The 27,723-nt window shown below is 49.0% G+C and overlaps 1 protein-coding gene across 4 annotated transcripts in view; it reads right to left on the reverse strand.

Moving 5' to 3' along the window:
- LOC124006380 (endothelin-converting enzyme-like 1) overlaps positions 1–27,723 on the reverse strand; it is a 60,125-nt gene that overhangs the window by 12,098 nt on the left and 20,304 nt on the right. For all 4 annotated transcript variants that reach the window (XR_006833770.1, XM_046316368.1, XM_046316367.1 and 1 more), the window contains exon 7: positions 14,818–15,040. Coding sequence is in view for 3 of the 4 variants with exons in the window: in XM_046316368.1 (XP_046172324.1) it covers positions 14,818–15,040 (223 nt within the window). In the remaining variant the exon portion in view is untranslated. The remainder of the gene's footprint in view (positions 1–14,817; positions 15,041–27,723) is intronic.

Consider the following 27,723-nt stretch of genomic DNA (forward strand, 5'->3'; position numbering starts at 1 on the left):
GAGGAGAGATGAATAAATAGAGAGACAGAGATAGAAGCTGCCCTACGTTGGCCCTGCTGTGAGGAGAGATGAATAACTAGAGAGACAGAGATAGAAGCCGCCCTACGTTGGCCCTGCTGTGAGGAGAGATGAATAAATAGAGAGACAGAGATAGAAGCTGCCCTGCTGTGAGGAGAGATGTAGAAACAGAAGGACAGAGATAGAAGCTGCCCTACGTTGGCCCTGCTGTGAGGAGAGATGAATAAATAGAGAGACAGAGATAGAAGCCACCCTACGTTGGCCCTGCTGTGAGGAGAGATTAATAAATAGAGAGACAGAGATAGAAGCTGCCCTACCTTGGCCCTGCTGTGAGGAGAGATGAATAAATAGAGAGACAGAGATAGAAGCTGCCCTACCTTGGCCCTGCTGTGAGGAGAGATGTAGAAACAGAAGGACAGAGATAGAAGCTGCCCTACCTTGGCCCTGCTGTGAAGGAGAGATGTAGAAACAGGACAGAGATAGAAGCTGCCCTATCATGGCCCTGCTTTGAGGAGAGATGTAGAAACAGAAGGACAGAGATAGAAGCTGCCCTACCTTGGCCCTGCTGTGAGGAGAGATGTAGAAACAGAAGGACAGAGATAGAAGCTGCCCTACCTTGGCCCTGCTGTGAAGGAGAGATGTAGAAACAGAAGGACAGAGATAGAAGCTGCCCTACCTTGGCCCTGCTGTGAAGGAGAGATGTAGAAACAGAAGAACAGAGATAGAAGCTGTCCTACCTTGGCCCTGCTGTGAAGGAGAGATGTAGAAACAGAAGGACAGAGATAGAAGCTGTCCTACCTTGGCCCTGCTGTGAGGAGAGATGGAAACAGAAGGACAGAGATAGAAGCTGCCCTACCTTGGCCCTGCTGTAGGAGAGCTGTAAAAACAGAAGGACAGAGATAGAAGCTGTCCTACCTTGGCCCTGCTGTGAAGGAGAGATGTAGAAACAGAAGGACAGAGATAGAAGCTGCCCTACCTTGGCCCTGCTGTGAGGAGAGATGTAGAAACAGAAGGACAGAGATAGAAGCCGCCCTACCTTGGCCCTGCTGTAAGGAGAGCTGTAAAAACAGAAGGACAGAGATAGAAGCTGCCCTATCTTGGCCCTGCTGTGAAGGAGAGATGTAGAAACAGAAGGACAGAGATAGAAGCTGCCCTACGTTGGCCCTGCTGTGAGGAGAGATGAATAAATAGAGAGACAGAGATAGAAGCTGCCCTACGTTGGCCCTGCTGTGAGGAGAGATGAATAAATAGAGAGACAGAGATAGAAGCTGCCCTACCTTGGCCCTGCTGTGAGGAGAGATGAATAAATAGAGAGACAGAGATAGAAGCTGCCCTACCTTGGCCCTGCTGTGAGGAGAGATGTAGAAACAGAAGGACAGAGATAGAAGCTGCCCTACGTTGGCCCTGCTGTGAGGAGAGATGAATAAATAGAGAGACAGAGATAGAAGCTGCCCTACCTTGGCCCTGCTGTGAGGAGAGATGTAGAAACAGAAGGACAGAGATATAAGCTGCCCTACCTTGGCCCTGCTGTGAAGGAGAGATGTAGAAACAGAAGAACAGAGATAGAAGCTGCCCTACCTTGGCCCTGCTTTGAGGAGAGATGTAGAAACAGAAGGACAGAGATAGAAGCTGCCCTACCTTGGCCCTGCTGTGAAGGAGAGATGTAGAAACAGAAGGACAGAAATAGAAGCTGCCCTACGTTGGCCCTGCTGTGAGGAGGGATGAATAAATAGAGAGACAGAGATAGAAGCTGCCCTACGTTGGCCCTGCTGTGAGGAGAGATGAATAAATAGAGAGACAGAGATAGAAGCTGCCCTACCTTGGCCCTGCTGTGAGGAGAGATGAATAAATAGAGAGACAGAGATAGAAGCTGCCCTACCTTGGCCCTGCTGTGAGGAGAGATGTAGAAACAGAAGGACAGAGATAGAAGCTGTCCTACCTTGGCCCTGCTGTGAGGAGAGATGTATAAATAGAGAGACAGAGATAGAAGCTGCCCTACCTTGGCCCTGCTGTGAGGAGAGATGTAGAAACAGAAGGACAGAGATAGAAGCTGACCTACCTTGGCCCTGCTGTGAAGGAGAGATGTAGAAACAGAAGGACAGAGATAGAAGCTGCCCTACCTTGGCCCTGCTGTGAGGAGAGATGTAGAAACAGAAGGACAGAGATAGAAGCTGCCCTACCTTGGCCCTGCTGTGAGGAGAGATGTAGAAACAGAAGGACAGAGATAGAAGCTGCCCTACCTTGGCCCTGCTGTGAAGGAGAGATGTAGAAACAGAAGGACAGAGATAGAAGCTGCCCTACCTTGGCCCTGCTGTGAAGGAGAGATGTAGAAACAGAAGGACAGAGATAGAAGCTGCCCTACCTTGGCCCTGCTGTGAGGAGAGATGTAGAAACAGAAGGACAGAGATAGAAGCTGCCCTACCTTGGCCCTGCTGTGAAGGAGAGATGTAGAAACAGAAGGACAGAGATAGAAGCTGCCCTACCTTGGCCCTGCTGTGAAGGAGAGATGTAGAAACAGAAGGACAGAGATAGAAGCTGTCCTACCTTGGCCCTGCTGTGAAGGAGAGATGTAGAAACAGAAGGACAGAGATAGAAGCTGTCCTACCTTGGCCCTGCTGTGAGGAGAGATGTAGAAACAGAAGGACAGAGATAGAAGCTGCCCTACCTTGGCCCTGCTGTGAAGGAGAGATTTAGAAACAGAAGGACAGAGATAGAAGCTGCCCTACCTTGGCCCTGCTGTGAAGGAGAGATGTAGAAACAGAAGGACAGAGATATAAGCTGCCCTACCGTGGCCCTGCTGTGAGGAGAGATGTAGAAACAGAAGGACAGAGATAGAAGCTGCCCTACCTTGGCCCTGCTGTGAAGGAGAGATGTAGAAACAGGACAGAGATAGAAGCTGCCCTATCATGGCCCTGCTTTGAGGAGAGATGTAGAAACAGAAGGACAGAGATAGAAGCTGCCCTACCTTGGCCCTGCTGTGAGGAGAGATGTAGAAACAGAAGGACAGAGATAGAAGCTGCCCTACCTTGGCCCTGCTGTGAAGGAGAGATGTAGAAACAGAAGGACAGAGATAGAAGCTGCCCTACCTTGGCCCTGCTGTGAAGGAGAGATGTAGAAACAGAAGGACAGAGATAGAAGCTGTCCTACCTTGGCCCTGCTGTGAGGAGGGATGAATAAATAGAGAGACAGAGATAGAAGCTGCCCTACGTTGGCCCTGCTGTGAGGAGAGATGAATAAATAGAGAGACAGAGATAGAAGCTGCCCTACCTTGGCCCTGCTGTGAGGAGAGATGAATAAATAGAGAGACAGAGATAGAAGCTGCCCTACCTTGGCCCTGCTGTGAAGGAGAGATGTAGAAACAGAAGGACAGAGATAGAAGCTGCCCTACCTTGGCCCTGCTGTGAGGAGAGATGTATAAACAGAAGACAGAGATAGAAGCTGCCCTACCTTGGCCCTGCTGTGAGGAGAGATGTAGAAACAGAAGGACAGAGATAGAAGCTGACCTACCTTGGCCCTGCTGTGAAGGAGAGATGTAGAAACAGAAGGACAGAGATAGAAGCTGCCCTACCTTGGCCCTGCTGTGAGGAGAGATGTAGAAACAGAAGGACAGAGATAGAAGCTGCCCTACCTTGGCCCTGCTGTGAGGAGATGAGAAACAGAAGGACAGAGATAGAAACAGAGAGATGACAGAGATAGAAGCTGCCCTACCTTGGCCCTGCTGTGAAGGAGAGATGTAGAAACAGAAGGACAGAGATAGAAGCTGCCCTACCTTGGCCCTGCTGTGAAGGAGAGATGTAGAAACAGAAGGACAGAGATAGAAGCTGCCCTACCTTGGCCCTGCTGTGAGGAGAGATGTAGAAACAGAAGGACAGAGATAGAAGCTGCCCTACCTTGGCCCTGCTGTGAAGGAGAGATGTAGAAACAGAAGGACAGAGATAGAAGCTGCCCTACCTTGGCCCTGCTGTGAAGGAGAGATGTAGAAACAGAAGGACAGAGATAGAAGCTGCCCTACCTTGGCCCTGCTGTGAAGGAGAGATGTAGAAACAGAAGGACAGAGATAGAAGCTGCCCTACCTTGGCCCTGCTGTGAGGAGAGATGTAGAAACAGAAGGACAGAGATAGAAGCTGCCCTACCTTGGCCCTGCTGTGAAGGAGAGATGTAGAAACAGAAGGACAGAGATAGAAGCTGCCCTACCTTGGCCCTGCTGTGAAGGAGAGATGTAGAAACAGAAGGACAGAGATAGAAGCTGCCCTACCTTGGCCCTGCTGTGAGGAGAGATGTAGAAACAGAAGGACAGAGATAAAGCTGCCCTAGGCCCTGCTGTGAAGGAGAGATGTAGAAACAGAAGACAGAGATAGAAGCTGCCCTACCATGGCCCTGCTGTGAGGAGAGATGTAGAAACAGAAGGACAGAGATAGAAGCTGCCCTACCTTGGCCCTGCTGTGAGGAGAGATGTAGAAACAGAAGGACAGAGATAGAAGCTGCCCTACCTTGGCCCTGCTGTGAAGGAGAGATGTAGAAACAGAAGGACAGAGATAGAAGCTGCCCTACCTTGGCCCTGCTGTGAAGGAGAGATGTAGAAACAGAAGGACAGAGATAGAAGCTGCCCTACCTTGGCCCTGCTGTGAGGAGAGATGTAGAAACAGAAGGACAGAGATAGAAGCTGCCCTACCTTGGCCCTGCTGTGAAGGAGAGATGTAGAAACAGAAGGACAGAGATAGAAGCTGCCCTACCTTGGCCCTGCTGTGAAGGAGAGATGTAGAAACAGAAGGACAGAGATATAAGCTGCCCTACCGTGGCCCTGCTGTGAGGAGAGATGTAGAAACAGAAGGACAGAGATAGAAGCTGCCCTACCTTGGCCCTGCTGTAAGGAGAGCTGTAAAAACAGAAGGACAGAGATAGAAGCTGTCCTACCTTGGCCCTGCTGTGAAGGAGAGATGTAGAAACAGAAGGACAGAGATAGAAGCTGCCCTACCTTGGCCCTGCTGTGAGGAGAGATGTAGAAACAGAAGGACAGAGATAGAAGCCGCCCTACCTTGGCCCTGCTGTAAGGAGAGCTGTAAAAACAGAAGGACAGAGATAGAAGCTGCCCTATCTTGGCCCTGCTGTGAAGGAGAGATGTAGAAACAGAAGGACAGAGATATAAGCTGCCCTACCTTGGCCCTGCTGTGAAGGAGAGATGTAGAAACAGAAGGACAGAGATAGAAGCTGCCCTACCTTGGCCCTGCTTTGAGGAGAGATGTAGAAACAGAAGGACAGAGATAGAAGCTGCCCTACCTTGGCCCTGCTGTGAAGGAGAGATGTAGAAACAGAAGGACAGAAATAGAAGCTGCCCTACGTTGGCCCTGCTGTGAGGAGGGATGAATAAATAGAGAGACAGAGATAGAAGCTGCCCTACGTTGGCCCTGCTGTGAGGAGAGATGAATAAATAGAGAGACAGAGATAGAAGCTGCCCTACCTTGGCCCTGCTGTGAGGAGAGATGAATAAATAGAGAGACAGAGATAGAAGCTGCCCTACCTTGGCCCTGCTGTGAGGAGAGATGTAGAAACAGAAGGACAGAGATAGAAGCTGTCCTACCTTGGCCCTGCTGTGAGGAGAGATGTATAAATAGAGAGACAGAGATAGAAGCTGCCCTACCTTGGCCCTGCTGTGAGGAGAGATGTAGAAACAGAAGGACAGAGATAGAAGCTGACCTACCTTGGCCCTGCTGTGAAGGAGAGATGTAGAAACAGAAGGACAGAGATAGAAGCTGCCCTACCTTGGCCCTGCTGTGAGGAGAGATGTAGAAACAGAAGGACAGAGATAGAAGCTGCCCTACCTTGGCCCTGCTGTAAGGAGAGCTGAAAAAACAGAAGGACAGAGATAGAATCTGCCCTACCTTGGCCCTGCTGTGAAGGAGAGATGTAGAAACAGAAGGACAGAGATAGAAGCTGCCCTACCTTGGCCCTGCTGTGAAGGAGAGATGTAGAAACAGAAGGACAGAGATAGAAGCTGCCCTACCTTGGCCCTGCTGTGAAGGAGAGATGTAGAAACAGAAGGACAGAGATAGAAGCTGCCCTACCTTGGCCCTGCTGTGAAGGAGAGATGTAGAAACAGAAGGACAGAGATAGAAGCTGCCCTACCTTGGCCCTGCTTTGAGGAGAGATGTAGAAACAGAAGGACAGAGATAGAAGCTGCCCTACCTTGGCCCTGCTGTGAAGGAGAGATGTAGAAACAGAAGGACAGAAATAGAAGCTGCCCTACGTTGGCCCTGCTGTGAGGAGAGATGAATAAATAGAGAGACAGAGATAGAAGCTGCCCTACCTTGGCCCTGCTGTGAGGAGAGATGAAAAATAGAGAGACAGAGATAGAAGCTGCCCTACCTTGGCCCTGCTGTGAGGAGAGATGAATAAATAGAGAGACAGAGATAGAAGCTGCCCTACCTTGGCCCTGCTGTGAGGAGAGATGTAGAAACAGAAGGACAGAGATAGAAGCTGCCCTACCTTGGCCCTGCTGTGAGGAGAGATGTAGAAACAGAAGGACAGAGATAGAAGCTGCCCTACCTTGGCCCTGCTGTGAGGAGAGATGTAGAAACAGAAGGACAGAGATAGAAGCTGCCCTACCTTGGCCCTGCTGTGAAGGAGAGATGTAGAAACAGAAGGACAGAGATAGAAGCTGCCCTACCTTGGCCCTGCTGTGAGGAGAGATGTAGAAACAGAAGGACAGAGATAGAAGCTGCCCTACCTTGGCCCTGCTGTGAGGAGAGATGTAGAAACAGAAGGACAGAGATAGAAGCTGCCCTACCTTGGCCCTGCTGTGAAGGAGAGATGTAGAAACAGAAGGACAGAGATAGAAGCTGCCCTACCTTGGCCCTGCTGTGAAGGAGAGATGTAGAAACAGAAGGACAGAGATAGAAGCTGCCCTACCTTGGCCCTGCTGTGAGGAGAGATGTAGAAACAGAAGGACAGAGATAGAAGCTGCCCTACCTTGGCCCTGCTGTGAGGAGAGATGTAGAAACAGAAGGACAGAGATAGAAGCTGCCCTACCTTGGCCCTGCTGTGAGGAGAGATGTAGAAACAGAAGGACAGAGATAGAAGCTGCCCTACCTTGGCCCTGCTGTGAAGGAGAGATGTAGAAACAGAAGGACAGAGATAGAAGCTGCCCTACCTTGGCCCTGCTGTGAAGGAGAGATGTAGAAACAGAAGGACAGAGATAGAAGCTGTCCTACCTTGGCCCTGCTGTGAGGAGAGATGTAGAAACAGAAGGACAGAGATAGAAGCTGCCCTACCTTGGCCCTGCTGTGAAGGAGAGATTTAGAAACAGAAGGACAGAGATAGAAGCTGCCCTACCTTGGCCCTGCTGTGAAGGAGAGATGTAGAAACAGAAGGACAGAGATATAAGCTGCCCTACCGTGGCCCTGCTGTGAGGAGAGATGTAGAAACAGAAGGACAGAGATAGAAGCTGCCCTACCTTGGCCCTGCTGTAAGGAGAGCTGTAAAAACAGAAGGACAGAGATAGAAGCTGCCCTACCTTGGCCCTGCTGTGAAGGAGAGATGTAGAAACAGAAGGACAGAGATAGAAGCTGCCCTACCTTGGCCCTGCTGTGAGGAGAGATGTAGAAACAGAAGGACAGAGATAGAAGCTGCCCTACCTTGGCCCTGCTGTAAGGAGAGCTGTAAAAACAGAAGGACAGAGATAGAAGCTGCCCTACTTGGCCCTGCTGTGAAGGAGAGATGTAGAAACAGAAGGACAGAGATAGAAGCTGCCCTACCTTGGCCCTGCTGTGAAGGAGAGATGTAGAAACAGAAGGACAGAGATAGAAGCTGCCCTACCTTGGCCCTGCTGTGAGGAGAGATGTAGAAACAGAAGGACAGAGATAGAAGCTGCCCTACCTTGGCCCTGCTGTGAAGGAGAGATGTAGAAACAGAAGGACAGAAATAGAAGCTGCCCTACCTTGGCCCTGCTGTGAGGAGGGATGAATAAATAGAGAGACAGAGATAGAAGCTGCCCTACCTTGGCCCTGCTGTGAGGAGAGATGAATAAACAGAAGACAGAGATAGAAGCTGCCCTACCTTGGCCCTGCTGTGAGGAGAGATGAATAAACAGAAGACAGAGATAGAAGCTGCCCTACCTTGGCCCTGCTGTGAGGAGAGATGTAGAAACAGAAGGACAGAGATAGAAGCTGCCCTACCTTGGCCCTGCTGTGAGGAGAGATGTATAAACAGAAGACAGAGATAGAAGCTGCCCTACCTTGGCCCTGCTGTGAGGAGAGATGTAGAAACAGAAGGACAGAGATAGAAGCTGACCTACCTTGGCCCTGCTGTGAAGGAGAGATGTAGAAACAGAAGGACAGAGATAGAAGCTGCCCTACCTTGGCCCTGCTGTGAGGAGAGATGTAGAAACAGAAGGACAGAGATAGAAGCTGCCCTACCTTGGCCCTGCTGTAAGGAGAGCTGAAAAAACAGAAGGACAGAGATAGAATCTGCCCTACCTTGGCCCTGCTGTGAAGGAGAGATGTAGAAACAGAAGGACAGAGATAGAATCTGCCCTACCTTGGCCCTGCTGTGAAGGAGAGATGTAGAAACAGAAGGACAGAGATAGAAGCTGCCCTACCTTGGCCCTGCTGTGAAGGAGAGATGTAGAAACAGAAGGACAGAGATAGAAGCTGCCCTACCTTGGCCCTGCTGTGAAGGAGAGATGTAGAAACAGAAGGACAGAGATAGAAGCTGCCCTACCTTGGCCCTGCTTTGAGGAGAGATGTAGAAACAGAAGGACAGAGATAGAAGCTGCCCTACCTTGGCCCTGCTGTGAAGGAGAGATGTAGAAACAGAAGGACAGAAATAGAAGCTGCCCTACGTTGGCCCTGCTGTGAGGAGAGATGAATAAATAGAGAGACAGAGATAGAAGCTGCCCTACGTTGGCCCTGCTGTGAGGAGAGATGAATAAATAGAGAGACAGAGATAGAAGCTGCCCTACCTTGGCCCTGCTGTGAGGAGAGATGAATAAATAGAGAGACAGAGATAGAAGCTGCCCTACCTTGGCCCTGCTGTGAGGAGAGATGTAGAAACAGAAGGACAGAGATAGAAGCTGCCCTACGTTGGCCCTGCTGTGAGGAGAGATTAATAAATAGAGAGACAGAGATAGAAGCTGCCCTACCTTGGCCCTGCTGTGAGGAGAGATGTAGAAACAGAAGGACAGAGATAGAAGCTGCCCTACCTTGGCCCTGCTGTGAGGAGAGATGTAGAAACAGAAGGACAAAGATAGAAGCTGCCCTACCTTGGCCCTGCTGTGAGGAGAGATGTAGAAACAGAAGTACAGAGATAGAAGCTGCCCTACCTTGGCCCTGCTGTGAGGAGAGATGTAGAAACAGCACAGAGATAGAAGCTGCCCTACGTTGGCCCTGCTGTGAGGAGAGATGTAGAAACAGAAGGACAGAGATAGAAGCTGCCCTACCGTGGCCCTGCTGTGAGGAGAGATGTAGAAACAGAAGGACAGAGATAGAAGCTGCCCTACCTTGGCCCTGCTGTAAGGAGAGCTGTAAAAACAGAAGGACAGAGATAGAAGCTGTCCTACCTTGGCCCTGCTGTGAAGGAGAGATGTAGAAACAGAAGGACAGAGATAGAAGCTGCCCTACCTTGGCCCTGCTGTGAGGAGAGATGTAGAAACAGAAGAACAGAGATAGAAGCTGCCCTACCTTGGCCCTGCTGTAAGGAGAGCTGAAAAAACAGAAGGACAGAGATAGAATCTGCCCTACCTTGGCCCTGCTGTGAAGGAGAGATGTAGAAACAGAAGGACAGAGATATAAGCTGCCCTACCTTGGCCCTGCTGTGAAGGAGAGATGTAGAAACAGAAGGACAGAGATAGAAGCTGCCCTACCTTGGCCCTGCTGTGAAGGAGAGATGTAGAAACAGAAGTACAGAGATAGAAGCTGCCCTACCTTGGCCCTGCTGTAAGGAGAGCTGAAAAAACAGAAGGACAGAGATAGAATCTGCCCTACCTTGGCCCTGCTGTGAAGGAGAGATGTAGAAACAGAAGGACAGAGATAGAAGCTGCCCTACCTTGGCCCTGCTGTAAGGAGAGCTGAAAAAACAGAAGGACAGAGATAGAATCTGCCCTACCTTGGCCCTGCTGGAAGAGAGATGTAGAAACAGAAGGACAGAGATAGAAGCTGCCCTACCTTGGCCCTGCTGTGAAGGAGATGTAGAAACAGAAGTACAGAGATAGAAGCTGCCCTACCTTGGCCCTGCTGTGAGGAGAGATGAAAAAACAGAAGGACAGAGATAGAAGCTGCCCTACCTTGGCCCTGCTGTGAAGGAGAGATGTAGAAACAGAAGGACAGAGATAGAAGCTGCCCTACCTTGGCCCTGCTGTGAAGGAGAGATGTAGAAACAGAAGGACAGAGATAGAAGCTGCCCTACCTTGGCCCTGCTGTGAAGGAGAGATGTAGAAACAGAAGTACAGAGATAGAAGCTGCCCTACCTTGGCACTGCTGTGAGGAGAGATGTAGAAACAGGACAGAGATAGAAGCTGCCCTACCTTGGCCCTGCTGTGAAGGAGAGATGTAGAAACAGGACAGAGATAGAAGCTGCCCTATCATGGCCCTGCTTTGAGGAGAGATGTAGAAACAGAAGGACAGAGATAGAAGCTGCCCTACCTTGGCCCTGCTGTGAGGAGAGATGTAGAAACAGAAGGACAGAGATAGAAGCTGCCCTACCTTGGCCCTGCTGTAAGGAGAGCTGAAAAAACAGAAGGACAGAGATAGAATCTGCCCTACCTTGGCCCTGCTGTGAAGGAGAGATGTAGAAACAGAAGACAGAGATAGAAGCTGCCCTACCATGGCCCTGCTGTGAGGAGAGATGTAGAAACAGAAGGACAGAGATAGAAGCTGCCCTACCTTGGCCCTGCTGTGAGGAGAGATGTAGAAACAGAAGGACAGAGATAGAAGCTGCCCTACCTTGGCCCTGCTGTGAAGGAGAGATGTAGAAACAGAAGGACAGAGATAGAAGCTGCCCTACCTTGGCCCTGCTGTGAAGGAGAGATGTAGAAACAGAAGGACAGAGATAGAAGCTGCCCTACCTTGGCCCTGCTGTGAAGGAGATGTAGAAACAGAAGGACAGAGATAGAAGCTGCCCTACCTTGGCCCTGCTGTGAGGAGAGATGTAGAAACAGAAGGACAGAGATAGAAGCTGCCCTACCTTGGCCCTGCTGTGAAGGAGAGATTTAGAAACAGAAGGACAGAGATAGAAGCTGCCCTACCTTGGCCCTGCTGTGAAGGAGAGATGTAGAAACAGAAGGACAGAGATAGAAGCTGCCCTACCTTGGCCCTGCTGTGAGAGATGTAGAAACAGAAGGACAGAGATAGAAGCTGCCCTACCTTGGCCCTGCTGTAAGGAGAGCTGTAAAAACAGAAGGACAGAGATAGAAGCTGTCCTACCTTGGCCCTGCTGTGAAGGAGAGATGTAGAAACAGAAGGACAGAGATAGAAGCTGCCCTACCTTGGCCCTGCTGTGAAGGAGAGATGTAAAACAGAAGGACAGAGATAGAAGCTGCCCTACCTTGGCCCTGCTGTGAGGAGAGATGTAGAAACAGAAGGACAGAGATAGAAGCTGCCCTACCTTGGCCCTGCTGTGAAGGAGAGATGTAGAAACAGAAGGACAGAAATAGAAGCTGCCCTACGTTGGCCCTGCTGTGAGGAGGGATGAATAAATAGAGAGACAGAGATAGAAGCTGCCCTACCTTGGCCCTGCTGTGAGGAGAGATGAATAAATAGAAGACAGAGATAGAAGCTGCCCTACCTTGGCCCTGCTGTGAGGAGAGATGAATAAACAGAAGGACAGAGATAGAAGTTGCCCTACCTTGGCCCTGCTGTGAAGGAGAGATGAATAAACAGAAACAGGACAGAGATAGAAGCTGCCCTACCTTGGCCCTGCTGTGAGGAGAGATGTAGAAACAGAAGGACAGAGATAGAAGCTGCCCTACCTTGGCCCTGCTGTGAGGAGAGATGTAGAAACAGAAGGACAGAGATAGAAGCTGCCCTACCTTGGCCCTGCTGTGAGGAGAGATGAAAAAACAGAAGGACAGAGATAGAATCTGCCCTACCTTGGCCCTGCTGTGAAGGAGAGATGTAGAAACAGAAGGACAGAGATAGAAGCTGCCCTACCTTGGCCCTGCTGTGAGGAGAGATGTAGAAACAGAAGGACAGAGATAGAAGCTGCCCTACCTTGGCCCTGCTGTGAGGAGAGATGTAGAAACAGAAGGACAGAGATAGAAGCTGCCCTACCTTGGCCCTGCTGTGAAGGAGAGATGTAGAAACAGAAGGACAGAGATAGAAGCTGCCCTACCTTGGCCCTGCTGTGAGGAGAGATGTAGAAACAGAAGGACAGAGATAGAAGCTGTCCTACCTTGGCCTGCTGTGAAGGAGAGATGTAGAAACAGAAGGACAGAGATAGAAGCTGCCCTACCTTGGCCCTGCTGTGAGGAGAGATGTAGAAACAGAAGGACAGAGATAGAAGCTGCCCTACCTTGGCCCTGCTGTGAGGAGAGATTTAAAACAGAAACAGAAGGACAGAGATAGAAGCTGCCCTACCTTGGCCCTGCTGTGAAGGAGAGATGTAGAAACAGAAGGACAGAGATAGAAGCTGCCCTACCGTGGCCCTGCTGTGAGGAGAGATGTAGAAACAGAAGGACAGAGATAGAAGCTGCCCTACCTTGGCCCTGCTGTAAGGAGAGCTGTAAAAACAGAAGGACAGAGATAGAAGCTGTCCTACCTTGGCCCTGCTGTGAAGGAGAGATGTAGAAACAGAAGGACAGAGATAGAAGCTGCCCTACCTTGGCCCTGCTGTGAAGGAGAGATGTAGAAACAGAAGGACAGAGATAGAAGCTGCCCTACCTTGGCCCTGCTGTGAGGAGAGATGTAGAAACAGAAGGACAGAGATAGAAGCTGCCCTACCTTGGCCCTGCTGTAAGGAGAGATGTAGAAACAGAAGGACAGAGATAGAAGCTGCCCTACCTTGGCCCTGCTGTGAGGAGAGATGTAGAAACAGAAGGACAGAGATAGAAGCTGCCCTACCTTGGCCCTGCTGTGAAGGAGAGATGTAGAAACAGAAGGACAGAAATAGAAGCTGCCCTACGTTGGCCCTGCTGTGAGGAGGGATGAATAAATAGAGAGACAGAGATAGAAGCTGCCCTACGTTGGCCCTGCTGTGAGGAGAGATGAATAAATAGAGAGACAGAGATAGAAGCTGCCCTACCTTGGCCCTGCTGTGAGGAGAGATGAATAAATAGAGAGACAGAGATAGAAGTTGCCCTACCTTGGCCCTGCTGTGAGGAGAGATGTAGAAACAGAAGGACAGAGATAGAAGCTGCCCTACCTTGGCCCTGCTTTGAGGAGAGATGTAGAAACAGAAGGACAGAGATAGAAGCTGCCCTACCTTGGCCCTGCTGTGAGGAGAGATGTAGAAACAGAAGGACAGAGATAGAAGCTGACCTACCTTGGCCCTGCTGTGAAGGAGAGATGTAGAAACAGAAGGACAAAGATAGAAGCTGCCCTACCTTGGCCCTGCTGTGAGGAGAGATGTAGAAACAGAAGGACAGAGATAGAAGCTGCCCTACCTTGGCCCTGCTGTGAGGGAGAGATGTAGAAACAGAAGGACAGAGATAGAAGCTGCCCTACCTTGGCCCTGCTGTGAAGGAGAGATTTAGAAACAGAAGGACAGAGATAGAAGCTGCCCTACCTTGGCCCTGCTGTGAAGGAGAGATGTAGAAACAGAAGGACAGAGATATAAGCTGCCCTACCGTGGCCCTGCTGTGAGGAGAGATGTAGAAACAGAAGGACAGAGATAGAAGCTGCCCTACCTTGGCCCTGCTGTAAGGAGAGCTGAAAAAACAGAAGGACAGAGATAGAATCTGCCCTACCTTGGCCCTGCTGTGAAGGAGAGATGTAGAAACAGAAGGACAGAGATAGAAGCTGCCCTACCTTGGCCCTGCTGTGAAGGAGAGATGTAAAAACAGAAGGACAGAGATAGAAGCTGCCCTACCTTGGCCCTGCTGTGAGGAGAGATGTAGAAACAGAAGGACAGAGATAGAAGCTGCCCTACCTTGGCCCTGCTGTGAGGAGAGATGTAGAAATAGAAGGACAGAGATAGAAGCTGCCCTACCTTGGCCCTGCTGTGAGGAGAGATGTAGAAACAGGACAGAGATAGAAGCTGCCCTACGTTGGCCCTGCTGTGAGGAGAGATGTAGAAACAGAAGGACAGAGATAGAAGCTGCCCTACCTTGGCCCTGCTGTGAAGGAGAGATGTAGAAACAGAAGGACAGAGATAGAAGCTGTCCTACATTGGCCCTGCTGTGAAGGAGAGATGTAGAAACAGAAGGACAGAGATAGAAGCTGCCCTACCGTGGACCTGCTGTGAGGAGAGATGTAGAAACAGAAGGACAGAGATAGAAGCTGCCCTACCTTGGCCCTGCTGTGAAGGAGAGATGTAGAAACAGAAGGACAGAGATAGAAGCTGTCCTACATTGGCCCTGCTGTGAAGGAGAGATGTAGAAACAGAAGGACAGAGATAGAAGCTGCCCTACCGTGGACCTGCTGTGAGGAGAGATGTAGAAACAGAAGGACAGAGATAGAAGCTGCCCTACCTTGGCCCTGCTTTGAGGAGAGATGTAGAAACAGAAGGACAGAGATAGAAGCTGCCCTACATTGGCCCTGCTGTGAAGGAGAGATGTAGAAACAGAAGGACAGAGATAGAAGCTGTCCTACCTTGGCCCTGCTGTGAAGGAGAGATTTAGAAACAGAAGGACAGAGATAGAAGCTGCCCTACCTTGGCCCTGCTGTGAGAGGAGAAGTGTTGCTTGACGAAGAGTGCTCCCAGGGCCATGCCAAAGTGTTTGTTAGCCTGGGTGAGACACAGCATCCCCAGCTCCAGCTGACGCTCCGTACCATCAATCTCCCGGGAAAACTCATGGATGGTGCTTCGGAACGCCGTGGACAGGTGTTCACTGAGAGCTGCTACAATCCGCCACAGCATGTAGTTATGGAGAACCCTGGCAAGAGAGGGAGGAGGTAGAGAGAAGGGGGAACAATGAGTTTTAGTTTTTAACAAGCCTTTTTTGTATAATAAAGGAGTGCCCCTACAGAGATTCAATGTAGAATCCTCTGATAAAAGAGAGAAGCAAAAAACATAGAAGGGGTAAAGACAGAAAAGGTGGACAGAGAGAGGGGGGGGGGTAAAGCAAAGGAGATGCAAGCAGGTTCGAGAAGAGGAGAGAGACCGAGAGTATCGGTCGGGGGAAGAGAGGAGACATGGACAGCAAATGAAAAGAGTCCAAGAGTGACTCAGACGAGTAGAAGTAAAAATATATATATATTTTTTTTTTATGTCATTCATGTATTCAAATATTATTTTCTCTTCTCAGTAAAGTAAAGTTGTATTTAATGCGTTGAGGGATCGCACAGAATGAACATACCATTCTGTCCTCAGGACAACTGGCCCTGTCTCCTACTGTGAGACTCTTTGCTCCACGTGAAACGCTTTCTGTTTTCTGTTTTCTGTTTTTACACGCTGCATATTAAATACTAATAGCTTTGGCAAGGCAGCCCCAGTGTCTCGCCAACAAAGCACTTCTGAAGTGAAATGAATTGAGAAGAGAGAGAGAGGGAGAGCGAGGAGGAGGGAGGAAGGAAGGAAGGAAGAAGCAGACTCAGTGTCCTTGTTCTTTTGTACCTCTTATAATCAGTACAGATCAGTATGTTGTAGGTGTGGCAGCTTCGCTTGGCTTTGTGTGTGTGTGTTTCAGTTTGTTTACATGGTTGAATAAAAACACCTGTTTATTCATTTGTTGCAGATGACTTGTTTGCAAGGGGCATAGCTAGAGTATGTGTGTGTGTGTGTGTCAAAATCTATTCCCAGATAGAGTTGGTGCGTGGGGTGGTGGGAAGATTTAGGAGACCTGTGAGATTAGATGGAAATAGCTTTAGGAAAATGTATTCTAATGATCAAACAATAGCCCTGAATCACAATGGGATGGGAATTAAAAATCATGAGAAGACTGGATTGTAATGGAGCCCATTATTAAGACAGAATACAATGTCCATCCAGAATACCTGCAGACATTACCTTCTGTAATAATGGTCGTACAGCTTCTACCCAGAGTCTAACTTCACTATTCACACAAACGCACACAACCACATTCATACACACTTCTCATTGAGGTGAGGGTGAGTGATAGAGTGACAGACGGATGAGCAGAGAGAAAGGAGGGAATGATAGGGAGAGGAGGAGAGGTTGTAAAGAGACGCTGGTGTTGTCATTAATGTTTCAGCCTCATTGGACATCAGCTCATCTGGTTAATGGGATTGGAGGCAGTTGTCTGGGTCTTGTCAATAGAACCCAGCAACATGTGGGGGAGAGAAGGGAGGGAGGAGGAGGGTGGGTGAGAGAAGTGAGGGAGAAGTGAGGGTGGAGGAGAGAAGTGAGGGAGAAGGGAGGGTGGAGGAGAGAAGGGAGGGAGGGAGGAGGGTGGGGGAGAGAAGTGTGGGAGAAGGGAAGGTGGAGGAGATAAGGGAGGGAGAAGGAGGGTGGGGGAAAGAAGGGAGGGAGAAGGAGGGTGGGGGAGAGAATTGAGGGAGAATGAGGGTGGGGAGAGAGAAGGGAGGGAGGGAGAAGGAGGGTGGGGGAGAGAAGGGAGGTAGAAGGAGGGTGGGGGAAAGAAGGGAGGGAGAAGGAGGGTGGGGGAGAGAATTGAGGGAGAATGAGGGTGGGGAGAGAGAAGGGAGGGAGAAGGAGGGTGGGGGAGAGAAGGGAGGTAGAAGGAGGGTGGGGGAGAGAAGGGAGGGAGAAGGAGGGTGGGGGAAAGAAGGGAGGGAGAAGGAGGGTGGGGGAGAGAATTGAGGGAGAATGAGGGTGGGGGAGAGAAGGGAGGGAGAAGGAGGGTGGGGGGAGAGAAGGGAGGGAGAAGGAGGGTGGGGGAGAGAAGGGAGGGTGGGGGAGAGAAGGGAGGGAGAAGGAGGGTGGGGGAGAGAAGGGAGGGAGAAGGAGGGTGGGGGAGAGAAGGGAGGGTGGGGGAGAGAAGGGAGGGAGAAGGAGGGTGGGGGTGAGAAGGGAGGGAGAAGGAGGGTGGTGGAGAAAAGGGAGGGAGAAGGAGGGTGGAGGAGAGAAGGGAGGGAGAAGGAGGGTGGAGGAGAGAAGGGATGGAGAAGGAGGGTGGAGGAGAGAAGGGAGGGAAAAGGAGGGTGGAGGAGAGAAGGGAGGGAGAATGAGGGTGGGGGAGAGAAGGGAGGGTGGGGGAGAGAAGGAGGGTGGGGGAGAAAAGGGAGGGAGAAGGAGGGTGGAGGAGAGAAGGGAGGGAGAAGGAGGGTGGAGGAGAGAAGGGAGGGAAAAGGAGGGTGGAGGAGAGAAGGGAGGGAAAAGGAGGGTGGAGGAGAGAAGGGAGGGAAAGGAGGGTGGAGGAGAGAAGGGAGGGCGAATGAGGGTGGAGGAGAGAAGGGAGGGAGAAGGGAGGGTGGAGGAGAGAAGGGAGGGAGGGAGGAGGGTGGGGGAGAGAAGTGTGGGAGAAGGGAAGGTGGAGGAGATAAGGGAGGGAGGGAGGGGGTGAGAAGGGAGGGAGAAGGAGGGTGGGGGAGAGAAGGGAGGGAGAAGGAGGGTGGGGGAAAGAAGGGAGGGAGAAGGAGGGTGGGGGAGAGAATTGAGGGAGAATGAGGGTGGGGAGAGAGAAGGGAGGGAGAAGGAGGGTGGGGGAGAGAAGGGAGGTAGAAGGAGGGTGGGGGAGAGAAGGGAGGGAGAAGGAGGGTGGGGGAAAGAAGGGAGGGAGAAGGAGGGTGGGGGAGAGAATTGAGGGAGAATGAGGGTGGGGGAGAGAAGGGAGGGAGAAGGAGGGTGGGGGAGAGAAGGGAGGGAGAAGGAGGGTGGGGGAGAGAAGGGAGGGTGGGGGAGAGAAGGGAGGGAGAAGGAGGGTGTGGGTGAGAAGGGAGGGAGAAGGAGGGTGGAGGAGAGAAGGGAGGGAAAAGGAGGGTGGAGGAGAGAAGGGAGGGAGAAGGAGGGTGGAGGAGAGAAGGGAGGGAAAGGAGGGTGGAGGAGAGAAGGGAGGGAGAATGAGGGTGGAGGAGAGAAGGGAGGGAGAAGGGAGGGTGGAGGAGAGAAGGGAGGGAGGGAGGAGGGTGGGGGAGGGAAGTGTGGGAGAAGGGAAGGTGGAGGAGATAAGGGAGGGGGTGAGAAGGGAGGGAGAAGGAGGGTGGAGGAGAGAAGAGAGGGAGAAGGAGGGTGGAGGAGAGAAGGGAGGGAAAAAGAGGGTGGAGGAGAGAAGGGACAGAAAAGGAGGGTGGAGGAGAGAAGAGAGGGAGAAGGAGGGTGGAGGAGAGAAGGGAGGGAAAAAGAGGGTGGAGGAGAGAAGGGACGGAAAATGAGGGTGGAGGAGAGAAGGGAGGGAGAAGGAGGGTGGAGGAGAGAAGGGAGGGAGAATAAGGGTGGAGGAGAGAAGGGAGGGAGAAGGAGGGTGGAGGAGAGAAGGGAGGGAGAAGGAGGGTGGAGGAGAGAGGGAGGGAGAAGGAGGGTGGAGGAGAGAAGGGAGTGAGAAGGAGGGTGGAGGAGAGAAGGGAGGGAGAATGAGGGTGGAGGAGAGAAGGGAGGGAGAAGGAGGGTGGGGAGAGAAGGGAGGGAGAAGGAGGGTGGGGGAGAGAAAGGAGCGAGAGAGAAAGCGAAAGAGAGAGAGATGGGACGGGACTACACAGGGTTTAAAAAGGAATATGTGCAAGCAAATAATTAGAGAATTATATTGAGGGTGACAGAAAGAAGAAGCCCACACACAAAGGAGGCCTTGTAAAAAGTGTAAGTGTGTGTGGAATTGCTTCTCCACTCTCCCTCCGACTACGGGGCTCTGACACATGGATCTGAACGGTCTGAATGACAGGAGGGGAACAAATTTTTTTTAAACATTTTTATTTTACCTTTACCTAGGCAAGTCAATAAGAACAAATTCATATTTTCAATGACGGCCTAGGAACAGTGGGTTAATAACTGCCTTGTTCAGGTTGTAGAACAACAGATTTTCACCTTGTCAGCTCAGGGATTCGATCTTGCAACCTTTTGGTTACTAGTCCAACTCTCTAACCACATGCTGTTCTAGTGTTCTAGTTCTAGTGTCTGTGTGTTTTATTTTCTTTCACTGTCTGTCACTCTTTTTCCACTAAGCAGGTTGAGAAGCTCAGTGAGTTCTCACTGCGAGAACAGACTAAGACTGTATGCGTTCCTGCAAGTGTGTCTATGAGTGAGTGTGTGTGTCCGCCTGCCCCCTCTCTCCAGGCAGTATGTGGTGTGAGTGACAGTAACCCACGGTGGAGGCCACAGCCCGCGTGTCCAAAGACCTGTTTCTGGGCTGCATTAGTGACCTCCCAGGGCCTCTCAGCTCTGCTGCTCCATAAAGCAGACAGATGTACGGCTGGCCTCCGTCAAACACCTCTGTCACAGCCTCACCCCCTGCCTGGCCCAAATGTGACTGTGTGTGTCCTAAAGAGGTGTGTGTGTGTCCTAAAGAGGTGTATGTGTGTCCTAAAGAGGTGTATGTGTGTCCTAAAGAGGTGTGTGTGTGTCCTAAAGAGGTGTATGTGTGTCCTAAAGAGGTGTATGTGTGTCCTAAAGAGGTGTATGTGTGTCCTAAAGAGGTGTATGTGTGTCCTAAAGAGGTGTGTGTGTGTCCTAAAGAGGTGTATGTGTGTCCTAAAGAGGTGTATGTGTCCTAAAGAGGTGTGTGTGTGTCCTAAAGAGGTGTATGTGTGTCCTAAAGAGGTGTATGTGTGTCCTAAAGAGGTGTGTGTGTGTCCTAAAGAGGTGTATGTGTCCTAAAGAGGTGTGTGTGTGTCCTAAAGAGGTGTATGTGTGTCCTAAAGAGGTGTATGTGTGTCCTAAAGAGGTGTGTGTGTGTCCTAAAGAGGTGTATGTGTGTCCTAAAGATGTGTATGTGTCCTAAAGAGGTGTGTGTGTGTCCTAAAGAGGTGTGTGTGTGTCCTAAAGAGGTGTGTGTGTGTCCTAAAGAGGTATGTGTGTGTCCTAAAGAGGTGTGTGTGTGTCCTAAAGAGGTGTCAGTGTGTCCTAAAGAGGTGTGTGTGTCCTAAAGAGGTGTGTGTGTCCTAAAGAGGTGTGTGTGTGTCCTAAATAAGTGTGTGTGTGTCCTAAAGAGGTGTGTGTGTCCTAAAGAGGTGTGTGTGTGTCCTAAAGAGGTGTGTGTGTCCTAAAGAGGTGTGTGTGTCCTAAAGAGGTGTGTGTGTCCTAAAGAGGTGTATGTGTGTCCTAAAGAGGTGTATGTGTCCTAAAGAGGTGTGTGTGTGTCCTAAAGAGGTGTATGTGTCCTAAAGAGGTGTGTGTGTGTGTCCAAAAGAAGTGTGTGTGTCCTAAAGAGGTGTATGTGTGTCCTAAAGAGGTGTGTGTGTGTCCTAAAGAGGTGTATGTGTCCTAAAGAGGTGTGTGTGTGTCCTAAAGAGGTGTGTGTGTGTCCTAAAGAGGTGTGTGTGTGTCCTAAAGAGGTGTATGTGTGTCCTAAAGAGGTGTATGTGTGTCCTAAAGAGGTGTATGTGTGTCCTAAAGAGGTGGGTGTGTGTCCTAAAGAGGTGTATGTGTGTCCTAAAGAGGTGTATGTGTGTCCTAAAGAGGTATGTGTGTGTCCTAAAGAGGTGTTGTCCTCTGTCTGTGTGTGTTCCTCTGTCTGTGTGTGTTCCTCTGTCTGTGTGTGTGTTGCTCTGTCTGTGTGTGTTGCTCTGTCTGTGTGTGTTGCTCTGTCTGTGTGTGTTCCTCTGTCTGTGTATGTGTTCCTCTGTCTGTGTGTGTGTTGCTCTGTCTGTGTGTGTTGCTCTGTCTGTGTGTGTTGCTCTGTCTGTGTGTGTTCCTATGTCTGTGTGTGTTGCTCTGTCTGTGTGTGTTGCTCTGTCTGTGTGTGTTGCTCTGTCTGTGTGTGTTGCTCTGTCTGTGTATGTGTTCCTCTGTCTGTGTGTGTGTCCCTCTGTCTGTGTGTGTGTTCCCAAAGAGGTGTGTGTCCCTCTGTCTGTCTGTGTGTGTGTCCCTCTGTCTGTCTGTGTGTGTTTAGTTCTCTCACGTCACCCCGCTCCTCCGCTCTCTCCACTGGCTTCCAGTTGAAGCTCGCATCCGCTACAAGACCATGGTGCTTGCCTACGGAGCTGTGAGGGGAACGGCACCTCAGTACCTCCAGGCTCTGATCAGGCCCTACACCCAAATAAGGGCACTGCGTTCATCCACCTCTGGCCTGCTCGCCTCCCTACCACTGAGGAAGTACAGTTCCCGCTCAGCCCAGTCAAAACTGTTCACTGCTCTGGCTCCCCAATGGTGGAACAAACTCCCTCACGACGCCAGGACAGCGGAGTCAATCACCACCTTCCGGAGACACCTGAAACCCCACCTCTTTAAGGAATACTTAGGATAGGATAAAGTAATCCTTCTCACCCCCCTCTCCCCCTTAAAATATTTAGATGCACTATTGTAAAGTGGCTGTTCCACTGGATGTCATAAGGTGAATGCACAAATTTGTAAGTCGCTCTGGATAAGAGCGTCTGCTAAATGACTTAAATGTAATGTAAATGTTAAATGTATAAGAAAGAGAAAGAGTGCTTGTGAGTGGATGTGTGTGTCTGGGCGTGAGTGTGTGGTTGTTTATATCAACGGGATCGCTCACGTGTAGGTGTGAATGTCCGATGGTATCTCTCTCTCCGTGTGTGTGTGTGTCTGTGTGTGCGTGTGTGTGTGTGTGTGTGTGTGTGTGCGTGCGTGCGTGTGTGTGTGTGTTCGTGTGTGTGTGTGTGTGCGTGTGTGTGTGCGTGTGTGTGTGTGTGTTCGTGTATGTGTGGGTAGCTGTGTAATTGGAGACTCATAAAGAGCAGTGGAGATACCCCACACTGAGAAGCACAGGGGCATTTCTCATCACTTATGCAAATGAACAAAAGGGTGCACAGTGGGTAGTGGTAGGAACAGGAGTCCGCCTGTGTGTGTGAGGAAACAGCGACGCTAACCTTTGATTAAAAACAGATAATAGAGAGAGAGAGAGAGAGAGAGAGAGAGAGAGAGAGAGAGAGAGAGAAGAGAGAGAGAGAGAGAGAGAGAACATAGGAGCAGATGAGCTCCCGCATTTTTCACCATTTTATTTTTAGAGTTAGATAAACTTGGATTTTTCACCAAGGACATATACAGGATACTACCCTCCACAACATAACCTTCACTCCAAATCCAAACTCCAAACCTACAATGTGATTTTGGACAAGATAACATGGAACCATTCATACTACCAAAGATTCTTATTTCCAAGCTATACAGCAAATGCTCTGACAAATGAACAACAAAAACCTGGAAACACCATCCAACCTGGAACTGAGTGAGTCATGTTAAGCCTGAAGCTACTTTTAAAGCCATGAAGAAAAACACATTACAATGATATATTTTACTTTATGAGGACTGCATGCTAAGTTACGGCTACCAAGCTTGCTAGGACAGAATATATCTGACTGTAACTTCAATTAGCACTGAGGTGTGAAGCGAGAGGTGTCAAATCCCTTGAGCCCAACAATGGCAGGAGAGTTGCACAGCCTACCCCACCCAAATGCAGAGGCCTTTGAAGCCCCCTCTCGCTGTTCAGAGGTCATTACAATACAGTACCCTCTGGAAGTAAAAAATGAGAAGGCACAAAAAAGTACAAAAATAAGCTCTTTATGGAAAATCAAGAGACACTTTTTGCTGACTGCCAAAAAATGGGAACATAAGCAACTTAATCTTCCACACAGATCATCCCCTGGCATGGCACCGTGCTATATTAACACACTACCTCTCTGGTAAGAGGGGGGTTGTTAGTGATGGGTGGAAACTCAGCATATTAGACAATGAGGACTCTGAGTCAGCCAAAGTCAACCTGTACAAGTCTGGAACAGTAATGGTACAGGGCAACCCCAAACAGTTTCAGCTGGATGTTCACATAATTAAAGAGAGAGCTCAGCAGGATAAGATTTCTCTTGAGAAAGATACCCCCAACCCGAGCGTGTCAGACCAGACCTCTTATTTATTCAACCCCACAGACAAGCAACCCCAAGCGGTAAGTCAACCTCTAAGTTCCCCAACGCACAAGTGGTTATCTCCACCCTGCTACCACAAAAAGACTTTCCCCTGCCACCATACAGCAGCTAAATGCAACTATTTCCTGTGACTGTGCCTCAAAACCAAATGTCTACCTGGCCCCCCACTCCACCCTGGACTTGAACAGCCTTTTTGACCAGGTCCACCTATACAAGGCATCAGTGCCCACCTTCACCCGGACCCTAAAGGATATCACCCTCAACCACAGCTTCAACACTTCACACAGAAGCAACAGATCAACAGACACCCCACCCAGACCAGCGAGACAATATCCCAGACTTGCCGGACACCTCCCCCCGGACCTACACATAGAGGACCTACATCCAGACCACAGCACTACCAGCGACATCCACACCCCCACCCCAACCAATCAACACCCCAAGTCAACCATGCCCACAGCCCATTTACGTCCCATCAGATCAGACCTATGCCCCTCCTGCCCACCCCTTTCCCAGGCCGTGAGCAGGCAAACAGGCCCAAACCCCACTCCTACACTAACCCAAGCCAATGGCATGTACCAGATGCTCAGCAGGCTCTGCTCACACTTACTGGTCTGAGGCCAAACCACATGAATAACAACACTGGACACTTTATGGAACACAAAGCCTTCACTATCTTATTCTGGAATATCCACGGCCTGAGGTCATCTGCCTTTGGCCTAAAAGAAGTACAGACATTGTCATCCTACAAGAAACATGGTATAGAGGTGATGGACCCATTGGTTTCCCTCTACTTTAGTTTACAAAGAGCTGGCAGTCCCCTGGAGGGGGAAATCAATCATTTCCAGTCCCAGGGACATGTACTAGTCTGTGGCTAAATGTCAGAACTGGACAAGAATCGGACACCTTCAGCACACAGGTAGACAAACACCTACCTGGAGGTGACAGCATTCCCTCCCTCATATGCCCCTCTAGGCACAACTAAGACAACATAACCAACAAAAACGGGTCACAACTCCGGCAGCTCTGTTGCACGCTGGGTATGTACATAGTCAATGGTAGGCTTCGAGGGGACTCCTATGGTAGGTACACCTATAGCTCTGTTACATCCTGGGTATGTACATATTCAACGGTAGGCTTCGAGGGGACTCCTATGGTAGGTACACATATAGCTCTGTTACATCCTGGGTATGTACATAGTCAATGGTAGGCTTCGAGGGGACTCCTATGGTAGGTACACCTATAGCTCTGTTACATCCTGGGTATGTACATAGTCAATGGTAGGCTTCGAGGGGACTCCTATGGTAGGTACACCTATAGCTCTGTTACATCCTGGGTATGTACATATTCAACGGTAGGCTTCGAGGGGACTCCTATGGTAGGTACACATATAGCTCATCTCTTGGCAGTAGTACTGTAGACTACTTTATCCCTGACCTCAACCCAGACTCCTATGGTAGGTACACCTATAGCTCATCTCTTGGCAGTAGTACTGTAGACTACTTTATCCCTGACCTCAACCCAGACTCCTACGGTAGGTACACCTATAGCTCATCTCTTGGCAGTAGTACTGTAGACTACTTTATCCCTGACCTCAACCCAGACTCCTATGGTAGGTACACCTATAGCTCATCTCTTGGCAGTAGTACTGTAGACTACTTTATCACTGACCTCAACCCAGACTCCTACGGTAGGTACACATATAGCTCATCTCTTGGCAGTAGTACTGTAGACTACTTTATCACTGACCTCAACCCAGACTCCTATGGTAGGTACACCTATAGCTCATCTCTTGGCAGTAGTACTGTAGACTACTTTATCACTGACCTCAACCCAGACTCCTATGGTAGGTACACATATAGCTCATCTCTTGGCAGTAGTACTGTAGACTACTTTATCACTGACCTCAACCCAGACTCCTACGGTAGGTACACCTATAGCTCATCTCTTGGCAGTAGTACTGTAGACTACTTTATCCCTGACCTCAACCCAGACTCTTACGGTAGGTACACATATAGCTCATCTCTTGGCAGTAGTACTGTAGACTACTTTATCCCTGACCTCAACCCAGACTCCTACGGTAGGTACACATATAGCTCATCTCTTGGCAGTAGTACTGTAGACTACTTTATCCCTGACCTCAACCCAGAGTCTCTCAGAGCGTTCACAGTCAGCCCACTGACACAACTATCAGATAACAGCAAAATCTCAGTCTACTTGAACAGAGCAATAGTCAATCATGAGGCATCAAAGCCAAAGGAACTGAATAATATTAAGAAATGCTATAGATGGAAGGAAATTAGTGTGGAAACGTACCAAAAAACAATTAGTAAACAACAAATTCAATCCCTTTTAGACAACTTCCTGGACAAAACATTTCACTGTAATAGTGAAGGTGTAAACTTGGCAGTAAAAAACCTAAACAATATATTTGACCTCTCAGCTTCCCTATCAAATCTAAAAATGTCAAACGGAAAAACGAAGAAAATTAACAGCAATGACAAATGGTTTGATGAAGAATTCAAAAACCTAAGAATGAAATTGAGAAACCTATCCAACCAAAAACATAAAGTCCGGGAAAAACCTGGGCCTATGCCTTCACTATGATAAATCACTAAAACAATACAGAAATACACTACGGAAACAGAAGGAACAGCATGTCAGAAATCAGCGCAATGTAATTGAGGAATCCATAGAATCTAACCACTTCAGGGAAAATTAGAAAACACTAAACTAACAACAACACGAAAGGTTATCTATCCAAAATGGAGATGTATGGGTAAACCACTTCTCCAATCTTTTTTGCCCCATAACAAAGAACAAACAGCACAAATATATACATGATCAAACAAAAATCTTAGAATCAACTATTAAAGACCAGAACCCACTGAATTCTCCAATTACATTGAATGAGCTACAGGACAAAAATACAAACCCTCCAACCCAAAAAGGCCTGTGATGTTGGTGGTATCCTTAAATATACAGACCACAAATTCCAATTGGCTATACTTAAACTCTTTAACATCATCCTTAGCTCTGGCATCTTCCCCAATATTTGGAACCAAGGACTGATCACCCCAATCCACAAAATTGGTGACAAATTTGACCCCAATAACTATTGTGGGATATGCGTCAACAGCAACCTTGGGAAAATCATCTGCATTATCATTAACAACAGACTCATACATTTCCTCAGTGAAAACAATGTATTGAGTAAATGTTAAATTCGCTTTTTACCAAATTACAACAGACCACATATTCACCCTGCACACCCTAAATGATAAACAACCAAAACAAAGGCAAAGTCTTCTCATGCTTTGTTGATTTCAAAAAAGGCTTTTGACTCAATTTGGCATGATGATCTGCTATGCAAATTGATGGAAAGTGGTGTTGGGGGGAAAAACATACAACACTATAAAATCAATTTACACAAACAACAAGTATGCAGTTAAAATTGAATTAGAAAACAATCCCAATTTCGATAAACTCCCATATCTATTGGGTGAAATACCACAGCGTGCATCACAGCAGCAATATTTGTGACCTGTTGCCAAAAGAGAAGAGCAACAAGTGAAGAACAAACACCATTGTAAATACAACCCATATTTATGTTTATTTATCTTCCCTTTTATACTTTAACTATTTGCACAATGACATTTGAAATGTCTTTATTATTTTGGAACTTTTGGGAGTGTAATGTTGACTGTACATTTTTATTGTTTATTCCACTTTTGTTTATTATCTACTTCACTTGCTTTGGCAACGTTAACATATGTTTCCCATTGAGGGAGGGAGGGAGGAGGAGAGGGGAAGGAAGGGGGAGAGGGGAGAAAACAGAGAGAGGAGGGAACATGAAGTGAGGGGTTTATCACTGAAATCACCAGGATGGAGAGAAACATGGAGGAAGGGGAGAAACAAAAGAAAAGACACAACATCTCCAGAGCCTCCAGCGACTTGAGGATCAAAGTGGATTGGCTGTAATGCCGGTCGTCACCACAGTGACGGTAATAAGGGTGATTATAGTAAAGAGGATTATGATAATTTGTAAGTCGCTCTGGATAAGAGCGTCTGCTAAATGACTTAAATGTAAATGTAATGATAAGATTAATATGACATTATCTGACATTAAGTGACGTGACATTTTATGAGAGCACTCACCCCACTGTGTGTCTCTTTTCTCATTTCAAAGAACATCTTACTCAAGAACTGATATAACTACGTACAAGAACTGATATAACTACGTACAAGAACTGAGAAAAAAGAGGAAAGGAGATAAGAGCAGGAATACAGCTGGAGGGAGAGAGGGAGTTGTTATGAAGGATGAGGGAGGGAAGGGGTATGAAGGATGAGGGAGGGAAGGGGTATAAAGGATGAGGGAGGGAGGGGGTATGAATGATGAGGGAAGGAGAGAGGGAGTTGTTATGAAGGATGAGGGAGGGAAGGGGTATAAAGGATGAGGGAGGGAGGGGGTATGAATGATGAGGGAAGGAGGGGTATAAAGGATGAGGCAAGGAGAGTTGTTATGAAGGATGAGGGAGGGAGGGGTATAAATGATGAATGATGAGGGAGGAGGGGGAGTTGTTATGAATGATGAGGGAGGGAAGGGGTATGAAGGATGAGGTATGAAGGATGAAGGGAAGGATGAGGGAGTGATGAGGGAGGGAGGGGA

This window comes from Oncorhynchus gorbuscha, linkage group LG19 (assembly GCF_021184085.1).
Source record: "Oncorhynchus gorbuscha isolate QuinsamMale2020 ecotype Even-year linkage group LG19, OgorEven_v1.0, whole genome shotgun sequence".
Classification (NCBI taxonomy): domain Eukaryota; kingdom Metazoa; phylum Chordata; class Actinopteri; order Salmoniformes; family Salmonidae; genus Oncorhynchus; species Oncorhynchus gorbuscha.